The 11,580-nt window shown below is 28.3% G+C and overlaps 2 protein-coding genes across 2 annotated transcripts; both read left to right on the top strand.

Moving 5' to 3' along the window:
* Window positions 1–1,896: 1,896 nt before the first annotated feature.
* LOC127264686 (uncharacterized pyrophosphatase/phosphodiesterase C725.05c-like) lies at window positions 1,897–3,548 on the top strand. The gene has a single exon (XM_051294183.1). The coding sequence runs from the start codon at window positions 1,954–1,956 to the stop codon at window positions 3,355–3,357; it is 1,404 nt and encodes a 467-aa protein (XP_051150140.1). The 5' UTR covers window positions 1,897–1,953; the 3' UTR covers window positions 3,358–3,548.
* A 6,003-nt stretch (window positions 3,549–9,551) lies between these two features.
* Window positions 9,552–10,725, top strand: LOC127265000 (uncharacterized). The gene is made up of 2 exons (XM_051294634.1): window positions 9,552–10,537; window positions 10,660–10,725. Exon 1 carries the CDS (start codon window positions 9,703–9,705, stop codon window positions 10,474–10,476), a length of 774 nt encoding a protein of 257 aa, XP_051150591.1. The 5' UTR covers window positions 9,552–9,702; the 3' UTR covers window positions 10,477–10,537; window positions 10,660–10,725.
* The last annotated feature ends 855 nt before the right edge of the window (window positions 10,726–11,580 follow it).

Below are 11,580 nucleotides of genomic sequence, written 5' to 3'. Positions count from 1 at the left end.
AGAGCTTCTTTGGATCCATTATGTTCTTGAGGCTCTTCATGTCTCAGTTCCTCATCCCGTTCCCTTATATTGCGACAATGAATAAGCCATCAAGCTGGTGTGCAATCCGGTTCATCATGAACGAACGAAGCACATCGACATCTATTGCCATTTTATTCGTGAACATTATTACTAGTCTGGGTTCCTTATCCCTACTTTCATTCGCACTTCTGTCCAAGTTGCTGATCTCTTCACCAAAAACCTGCACTCTCCTTATGTAAAGAGTATGACTAGTACATAACATATTGAAAATAAATGTATGGGATGGCTTATGTTTCATTTCCTTGTAATGGCTGTTTTATTATTTATTCTGAAAGCGCTATCACGCTTTATCCTTTCTGTAGGTGTATATATTATTCTTTTTTGTCTTTTTCCTCAAGATAATAACAGATTGGGTTTCTGTTTCGTACTTCATCTCTGTTCCTTTAATTATCTTGTTCGTTGATAATATTCATATAATGCTAACTCAATGGAGTTTCATAATTGTATGTTTAGTTGAACATGTGATAATTGAATTGATTAGTTATTTATGCAATCCAATTTTAAGCACTCTTCTAGATATCGGTAATTCAAATTAAATTTTTCTTGATCACAATACAATTAGACAATTTCATTACTTCGTATATACAATAAACAGTTAAAAAAAAAAAAAATTCCAAAACTCATTCAAACAAATCCAACTATTAACAAAATTTTTAGATAAAACAATAATATTAATATTATAAACACTATTTATTAATTTTATAAGCAGTACTTTGTATACCATATCTTATGTAATTTATTTGTATTTTATACGTTGATTTTAGTATATTAGTAGCATTTTATAGGTAATAATATAATAATAAGAAAAAGAAGAATATTTTTATCTTTAAATTTATTAATTTTTTAGTGATATTATTTATAATATATGTATACGATAAAATATTTCTTATTAAAATAAAAAATATTTTTACTAAAGAAGAAAAATAAATACATCTGAACTAGATCGATAAAAATGATTAAATGATTACTATGACTTATGAGTGTATAAATAAATTCAATTAAGTTGCTCCCTTCTATCACGTAAATTTAGAATATTTGTGTTCGACATAAATATTACGAAAGATACGTATTTTAGTAAACGTTGAATAAAAAATAATAGTTAAATATTAGTTTATTAATTTTGTCAATATTAAATTAAGAAAAAATAATTTTTTCGTTCAATTAAAAGGTTGTTATTTTTTATTTTTCTCTGTCCTAAAATAAAATTATTATTTTTTAATTTAGTAATTGTACTACCTAACATAATAAATCCTTCCAACTTATATTATATTACATAAATATCATTATTTTTATATTATACAATACTAATTATTGTATTTTTATTTTTATACTATAATCTAATATAATACTAATATTTAAAAATATATGTGCAAAAAATAAACAGTAATATTTCTTCGGAACATAATAAGTATAAGAGTTAATTTGGATATACAATGGAAATAGTACTTCCTCTCTCTACTTAAATTTACATTTACCTTTTATTTTGTGTGTTATTGTATTTAATAATAAAAATTATTTATATTTATATAATTTTTTATAAACATCATTTTATTAATATTATAAAATATTAATAAAAAGATATTTTTTTTAATTTTGATTTGTATTTATATTTTTATATAATAATTAATATTTAAAATCGGACTCACACCGAACAAATGTAAACATTGACAGCGGAGAGTATTAAATATTGCACGCTGACGCTATACGACAACACTGTGCAGCTTTTGTCCAAAATAAAAAAAAAAAAAATCAAAATAAACACGTGCAAATCACTGTATCATCAATAAAAAAATTCTCAATCCTCCATTAAATTTTCCATAAAAAGCTCCGAATCCTTCTTTCCCTTTCATCTTCACTCCAAGTTCCACGACAATGCCTTTCTCAGACAACAATGGCGATTCACAACCCTCCTCACCCCTTCTGTCCTCCACTCGACACTCCCAATCCCAATCCCAATCAAACCCACGTTTCAAAACCTTCATCATCTTCTTCATCTTCCTCCTCCTCGCCGTCACCGCCGCCATTTCCGCCACCGGCACCGCCGCCGTATCCTTCTCATCTTCTTCCCCAGAGCTCTCCAGACCTCTAAAGAAGCTCAAAAAGCCCGTCGTGCTTCTCATATCCTCCGACGGGTTCAGATTCGGTTACCAATTCAAAACAAACACTCCCAACATCAATCTTTTGGCCCGAAACGGAACATCTACGGATAAGGGTTTGATCCCTGTCTTCCCGACGCTGACTTTCCCCAATCATTACTCCATCGCCACCGGACTCTACCCAGCCTACCATGGCATCGTCAACAACTACTTCACCGATCCGGCCACCGGCGAGAAGTTCAGCCGCCAGAGCAAAGACCCCAAGTGGTGGCTCGGCGAGCCGCTGTGGGAGACAGCGGCGAACCACGGCCTGAAGGCGGCGGCGTATTTCTGGCCGGGATCGGAAGTGAAGAAGGGCAAATGGGATTGCCCTAAAGACTACTGTTTTCCGTACAACGAAACGGTGCCGTTTGAGGAAAGAGTCGACACAATTCTGAGCTACTTTGATTTGGCTGAATCAGACATTCCTTCCTTGATCGCATTGTATTTATCCGACCCTGATTCTCAGGGGCACGACGTGGGCCCCGACGATCCTCGGATCAATACGGCCGTGTCGAGGATCGATAGCGTCGTCGGACGAATTATCCAGGGGCTTAAAGCCCGGGAAATCTTCGACGACGTGACAATCATTTTAGTCGGCGATCACGGCATGGTCGGCACGTGCGACAAGAAGCGTTTGTTTCTTGACGATCTTAAAAAGTGGATTGTGATACCGCCGGAGTGGATGGAGACCGACTATCCGGTGCTCGGGCTTCGCCCGCCGGCCGGAAATTCGTCAGAGGAAATTGTGCGAAAAATTAAAGAGGGTCTTAATTCCGGTGAAGTTGAGAATGGCGAATTTCTTAAAATATATTTGAAAGAGGAGTTGCCTAGCCGGATGTATTATAACGATAACGATCGAATCCCGCCGATCCTCGGGTTGCTTGAGGAGGGGTTTATGTTGGAACCGAAAAGAAACAAGGAATTGTTTTGTGGGGGTGCACACGGTTATGACAACACGTTGTTTTCGATGAGGACGATTTTTTATGCGCACGGGCCGCGGTTTGGGAGGGGTCGGGTAGTCGGGTCGTTTGAGAATGTGCAAATATATAATATGGTTGCGACTATTTTGGGCATTCCGGGAGCTCCGAATAATGGCTCGGCGACGTTCGCAAATAGTGTTTTGTTGCCGAAGCATTGAATTGAAATTTGCTGTTAAAAGTTGTTGTACGCAGAATGGCAACAAGTATTGATGTGATGATAAAATAGTTTGGAGTAGAAATAAGAGCTTGTGTGGCTATGTACTAATGATTCACTTGCTGCATTCAGATTCTCTCCTGATTTGGCCAAGTTAAAATGATATTTATTTAATTGAATATACATATAAAATAACATATATTAAGTTATATATGTACGGCTAATTATAGAAATTATTATATTAATTTAATTTTATATTTAAAATAATAAATTTTATTTGATAATAAAATTTTGTACGAAGATAACAAAAATTAATTTATATAAAAATATAAATTATAAATAAAAAATACGGAAATTAAACCAAATAAACAATATTAAGTAAACGAATCAAAATTTCATAAATATATACTCCAATTTAAGCTTAAAAATAAAAAATAATTATTCATAATCACTTTTAAATTAAAAATCAAAATAAATTTGAAAGAATTTTGTCGTCATTTATATATGGTTGTTCAAAACATACTAAATAATATATATAGTAACGAAAAGAAAAACAAACAAATAAAATTAAGTAAATCATAAATCAAATAAAATTTATATACCATTTTAAATTCAAATCTAAGTAAAATATTTATTTACAATCTTATTAAATGAAACAGTACAATATATTTTGAAGTAAATTCATATCTATCGAAAAAAAATGCACTAACAAACAAAAGTAAAAATAAATATTGCAAAGTATTAAGTAATAAAAATTATAACAAATCGTATTAGATAAAAATAAAAAGCTCAAAATTTGAATATAATTTCAATTTCCAACACAAAAACGTATTAAAATAGTAATATTCTAAACCAAATTAATTAGAAAAAATACATATAGAATATAAATAAATAAGAATTGATTAGTAAAAAATAAAAAAAAAAAAACAAACAAAAGAATGCATACAAAATAAAAATGAAAATACTAAAATTAAAATATAGAAATTTTTATAAATTACTAAAATTTATCTTAATTTTTTGTATAAATTTCTCTAATATTCTTAAAATTGAAATGTAATCTACAAAATTAGGAAAAAAAATATTTTGATATAATATTCAAAACCAAATCAATTAAATAATACATATTAAATAATAATGAATAAAAAATTTATTAATAGCAAATAAAAATACCACAATGTATAATTAAAAAATACATAGATAATAAAAATAAAAGTAATAACTAAAAATATTTATATATATATATTAAAATTTACCATAATTTTGTTTATGATTTCTATAAATATTCTTTCAAATCAAAAAATTACAAATTTAAATATAATCTAAAATATTGAAAAATATACAATAATATAATAATTGAAATCAAATAAAAAAGCAAATAATCAATAAGAAAAAAAAAATATTATTTGTAGAAAATAAGAATAACAAAATAGATAATATTAAAAAATACATATACAATAATAATAGAGTATTAGAACAGTATATTTAAAAATTAAATAAAATAGTAAATATATACATAATAAGAATGAAAAATATTTTATATTAGTAAAAATTAAGAATAACATAATACATAATTTTTAAAAATATATATACAATAACAATCTCGAAACTAAATAAATTTGTAAATAAATATAAGAAGAATAAAAAATATCGATTATTAGAAAATTAAAATTAATTTAATAATATTATTACATATAATAAAATAAAATAAATAATTTTTCTACTTCTCTTCTTTCTCTTAAACTATTTTTTTTATAGTTAGAAATTGCATGCGTTTTATATTCATATCATATGCGATAATTGAGTAATTTTGATTGTATTCTACCTGATTTATATGCGAATTGTTTATTTGCTGTGTGCAGAAGGCAAATATTAAATTTGGCATAATTGGAAGAAAAAAAGAAATAAAATTAATTAAAGACCCAAAAGTCCATCTACAAAATAATTAGGGCAAATATTAAATAAAAAGAGGGATCACACGTTTCAAAAGAAGGGAGAACGGCTAGGGAAAAACGCACAGGAACAGGATCCATAGATCGCGCATGAGCAATTCGACAGAGAAGATTTCCCCCTCCCACTATGACTTTATCTTTATCTTTTGTTCTTTGTTGAGGGGTGAAAATGTTTTGGTTCTTTTGTTTTGGAGATTCTTGATTTTCTTTATAAAAGTTCTTTTTGATTATCAATATTTGTCTAATTCTGAGAATAGCTTTTGTGATTGTTAGATTGATTGAATATTTTGGTACCGATATTTAAATTAGTCTGATAATTTAAAGTCAATTCAAGTAGGATATCCGTAATTGTATTCGCACTTGAATAGGTGATAACCGGGTTGAATAGTTCCTTCCCGGGGGTTAGACAATCAAATCTAATTGCTTCTCTAGGTAGTAATTGTTTTGAATTGGGTTTTTCTAGATTACAATGCGGTTAGGCAATATTTTTATGGGCGCACCTAAGTTTATTTGCTTAATTAGGGGTAGTTAATGGTTGTACCTTAATTACCTACGCGGTAAGATAAAACTGGTTGTCAGAGCTTGTTGATAACTACAACCAATTTATTGATACTTTAATAAGAATTAATTTTATTGAATTAACGATAAAACACAAGTGTCATAACTGCATCATCCATTGAGCCAGACATCCCCTTGATAGTCAGTTCCCTCTTTAATTTAATTGCTTTGTTATTTTATTTTAATTAGATAATAAAAGAAAAATCCCCCTTTATTTACTGCATTAGAACACGAAAGAGTGAATCACACAATCCCTGTGGAGACGATCCCTTCCCCTATATTACATTAAATTGTGATCACGGAGTAGGTGAAATATTTGATTGACCGCGCGACAGGTCATTCTTCTCATTTTTTTTTTCTTTCTCCTTTTTTTTTGGACTTTTTTTGCATCATAGTATGAATAAAAAAATTAATTAGTAAAAATTTTCATATAATAAAGTTTAAAATTTATGAGTCGAAGAAAACAAATTTACTATAAAATTTCTACTATATAAGGAAAATATATTATATGCATAAATAATTGTATATAAAAGAGATAATGATATATTTTTCATATGAAAAATCTCACTCCCTTTAAACGATAACAAATTATATGCGTAAATAAAAAAAAAATAAAAAAATAAGAGTTTCTAAAAATACATATAAACATGTTCAATCATCATTAAATCAATCAACGAAAACCATATTAAAGATCAAGAAAAAAACCTAAAAACCTTGTCACATTCTGTAAAGTTCGGGTCAATCTACATATATTCAATCAATAATCTCACTATTTGAAAACACAACCAATTACAGAAAATTTTAAAATTTTTTTATTATTCTCTGAATATAAATTAATATATTTAATTATAATTTGATAAATATATTATAATTAAATTAATAATAATAGAGAAAAATAAGTAAAATAAAACCTCACCAGATATTTCAACTAATGTGGCCGATGATTTATTTTTTGGAAGAAAGACGGCCGTACTATTGAAAAAGATATATATTATAATTGAAATAATAATAGACAAATAAAATAAAATTAAAACTAAATAAAAAAAAAAGAAAGAAAGAAGAAAAGATTGAGGAATGAGAGACGGCTGCTGTGGATTTTGTGGGGGAAGAAAGTGGAGAGTGGATGGTACAGAGAATAAAGTGAAGAGGATGGTGATTAAAATTTCTGTTACAACATCAACATCGACGACGACGACGACAACAACAACAACAATAATAATAATAAAATTACTTACATGGTGGTGATGAATTTGACAAAAAATATTTATGGACAAATTTACATACAATTTATTTGTCTACTTCGATTTTTTCAAGTATCTTCTTCTCGTGCGTGTAGTTGGATAAATAGTAGGTTGACTCGAAAGTCCATAAACATGACAAAGTTTTTGACACTCTGCATCAATCTCATTAATTATCTAATTCAAGTTCTGATTTGGTCTACCATTCAAACGGAGTTGTTTTCTCCGTTTTAATTGAGTAATTTTTTGTTCCACTTGCACATTATTCATCTACACATAAAATAAATAAATAAGAAAAATATATTTATCTAGTTTCAAAAGTACATGAATTTAAAAATAAAAAATAAAAAAATCATAATTTCTACAATTTTCTATAAATTTGACAGAATTATTTTGTATTCACATACATTCTTATTCTTTTAACTTTTGTAGTATTACAGATTAATGATGTTGAATCTCCACTCAAATTGTTCCTTGTAATGCTCGAGGTTGAACACAATGTAATGAGACGCAAAATTAAAAACTATACAGAATTCAAAAAAAAAAAAATCATAATTCTACGATTTTCCATAAATTTGACATAATGATTTTGTATTCACATATCTTCTTACTTTTTTAACCATTTGTAGTCTTACATATTAATGATGTTGAATCTCCCATCGAATTTTCTCTTGAAAACTATACGGAATTCAAAAATAAAAAATAAAAAATCATAATTTCTACGATTTTCCATAAAATTGACAGAATTATTTTGTATTCACATACATTCGTACTCTTTTAACCTTTTGTAGTCTTACATATTAATGATATTGAATCTCCCTTCAAATTTTCCCTTCTAAGTTAGCGTAATGCTCGAGGTTGAAGGCAATGTAACGAGACGGAATTCAAAAATAAAAAATAAAAAATCATAATTTCTACGATTTTCCATAAATTTGACATAATGATTTTGTATTCACCTATCTTTTTACTCTTTTAACCTTTTGTAGTTTTGGAGATTAATGATGTTGAATCTCCCTTCGAATTTTCTCTTGAAAACTATACGGAATTCAAAAATAAAAAAAAAAAAAATCATAATTTCTACGATTTTCCATAAATTTGACAGAATTATTTTTGTATTCACATACCTTCTTACTCTTTTAACCTTTTGTAGTCTTACATACTAATGATGTTGAATTTCTTCTCGAATTTCCCCTTCTAAGTTAGTGTAATACTCAAGGTTGAAGACAATGTAATAAGACACGAAATTGAAAACTATACGAAGTCAAAAAAATAAAAATAAAAAATCTAAATTTCTAAATTTGACATAATTATTTTGTATTCATATACCTTCTTACTCTTTTAACATTTTGTAGTCTTACATATTAATGATGTTGAATCTCCTCTCGAATTTCCCTTTCTAAGTTAGGATAATGTTCGAGGTTGAAGACAATGTAATGAGACGCAAAATTGAAAATTATACGAAAGTCAAAAATAAAAATAAAAAATCATAATTTCTACGACTTTCCATAAATTTGACAGAATTATTTTTTATTTACATACCTTCTTACTCTTTTAACTTTTGTAGTCTTACATATTAACGATGTTGAATCTTCAGTTGAATTTCCCTGAGGTTGAAGACAATGTTACGAGACTCGGAACTGAAAAATATACGGAATATTAAAATATAGTATATGTAATTATATATATAATGATGGAATTTTAATAACAAAAATATACGAAAAAGAAGTTACTATAATTATATAGATAAGCACATCATATATATATATTTATAAAATTAAATAATTATATAGAATGTGATTGGTAAATTGATTTGATTAGTTATGATTTAAAAAAATTTTGAAATATTATTTGATGAGTTAGTTATTAGTTTAAAAATAAAATAAAAAAATTCCAAATTTATTATAAAAAAAAAAGTAGAATTATTTAAAAATTAAAAAAAATTCCAAAATTATGAAAGTGCACCAATTGAAGTGTCTTGTGCTATATATATAAATATATGATATGATATGATATATGATATGATTGATATATATTGGATGTTGGTCACTTCTATAGCATATGATATGATTCAGTCAAATTAGCACATGTTTATTTGATAGGATCATTTGCTGATAGATGCCCTTTTTTTTTTTTTTTTTTTTTACGATAGTGGAAACTCGCAGCCGCTACTCGAAAGTAAGTACTAGGTAAATCTCCGGCCGAACTTAGTACCCTGCAAATTATGTCCGACAGACAAATCACACTAAACAAATCTTATGTAAAAATTCTTTTATAAAATTATTTGTATTATTATTTTATAAACAAATAAAAATCTATATATATAGAGAGAGAGGCACTATGACCCGACTAAATAATGAATAAAATCAATTTTAAAATAAATTAATCTAATTTAAAATTCAATCGCTGAAATATCTCAACAGAAATACCAGCAACTATATATAGTAGTCCAAATTTATTTGGACTATTTGATCAGATAACATTTATATTTAACAACCAACCTTATTCCAAAAACCTAAATCCATATATACATATATATGTCCTACATTTTTATCTCATTGCCAAACGTTCGTCGAGAAAAAACCAAAAGCAATACACAGTCCTACCATGGAAGTAAACAACGCTCAAACTCCGAGCAATCACTCCGATCAAACGACGACGACAGCTTCGACTCTTTTCGAGCGTCTGATGGGCAGAAGATGGAGCTCGAATGATTCCAACATGATTTGCAATAGAATCGTAAGAGAATTACTCGACTTGCAAAGCAGACAACGAAATTTAACGGCCACACCCGTGACAAGAGCCGAATTCGATGAAGCTACTGAATTGGCGATCTCGGAAGAGATCGAGTATCTTAGCGACAGTCGAAATGGATTTGGCGCAGACGTAGAATACGACGACGATGCCCTGCACTCTGAGATATCGGGTTTTGTAAGAGATTCTGTTTCCCATCTCTTTGAGAATCTAACGGAAGTCCTGAATTTACCATTCGGAGATTCTTATCAGCATAATGATATTGGTTTGTCCGATGAAATTATTGACTGGTATCTGAAGAAAGAGAATATTATGGGCGCAGCGGCGCCAGATGAAGAAGTCTGCCCTGTGTGTCGAGATGATCTTCGGAAAGGAGTCAAGACTAAGGATATCGCAGATGATCTTCCGGTAGATGATCTTGGGAAAGAAGTGGAGACTAAGGAGATTGCAGATGATCTTGGGAAAGAAGTCGAGACTAAGGAGATTGCAGATGATCTTCGGAAAGAAGTTGAGACTAAGGAGATCGCACGGCTTGATTGCAAACACTTTTATCATGTCGATTGCATAAAGAAGTGGCTTCGACTCCAAAGTATTTGCCCGCTCTGCAGAGCTGTCTTGCGGATTTAGCAAGGACTAGCAGAACAATTAGATTTGTTCAATTTATATTTTTATTTATATTTTTATGGAGGTATTCTTTTACTTTAGGTTCGAGAATTGTGTTTCGACAATACGAAAAATAATATATTGTGTTGAATTGTTGATTTTTTTTATGAATAGATTAAGTTTTTATCATTTATATTGATTTTTTAGGCTGCCGGAGACCTTGCCGCCGCAATGCCAACGTCGCCGTTGCCGCCGCCGAAGAAGAATGAAGGAAGGAGGAAGGGATGGGGGAAGAGTTTGGGGGAGGGTGGCGGCCGCCGACGGCTGAGGTTATATTTAGGGTTTTAGTTTTGTAATTTTTTTAAAACATAATTTTTAATTATTATTATTATTATTATTTAGCTTCTGAAATCGTGAACCTTTTTCTATATAATAAAATAAATAATTTGGCTTCACAAATTTTGAAATCATTTATTATGGATTCCAAAATTTTAAAGTTATTTAATATAATAAAATATATATTTAGTACGACTTCGAAAATTTTGAAATTATTTAATATAATAAAAAATATATATAATATAGTTTCAAAATTTTTAGACTATTTTAATTATTCGAAATCAAAACAATTTTGTTGATTTAATATAAATTTGATTTAATATAAATTATATATATTCACACTCTCGGAATTTTTTTGAGACCATTTTGGTTAAAATGTGTATATCATCATACAATTTTTGGGGATTGTTTTTTTTTTTTATCTTATTTTTTGTGATTTTTGTTGATTGATTAGTTACAAAAATATGTTTTCTTGAAGGATTTTTATATCCTATTTTTTCTAATTTGGTTTGGATGAAGTAGTGTTTTTTTCTGTATTATTTCTTATATTGATTATACTCTTTTTGACTTATTTTAGTTTTTATTAATCAATTCTATTATTATTATTATTTTTTTTTTTAAAACTATGTATGTTTATTTTTATAAAATATTTGTATTTTTTTTAAAAAAAAATCTAATTTTAAGTATTATATATTTTGATTTGGAAGAATTATCAAAGGAAATTCATTCAACTAAAACAATAATAAATGTTAATATAAAAAATTAATTTAATATTAAAATTTTATTTTTATT

The sequence above is a fragment of the Andrographis paniculata genome, unplaced genomic scaffold (genome assembly GCF_009805555.1).
Source record: "Andrographis paniculata isolate CXL003 unplaced genomic scaffold, ASM980555v1 Contig71END, whole genome shotgun sequence".
NCBI lineage: Eukaryota > Viridiplantae > Streptophyta > Magnoliopsida > Lamiales > Acanthaceae > Andrographis > Andrographis paniculata.
Note: the sequence above shows the minus strand (reverse complement) of the source record. Positions and strands in the feature narration are given on the sequence as shown.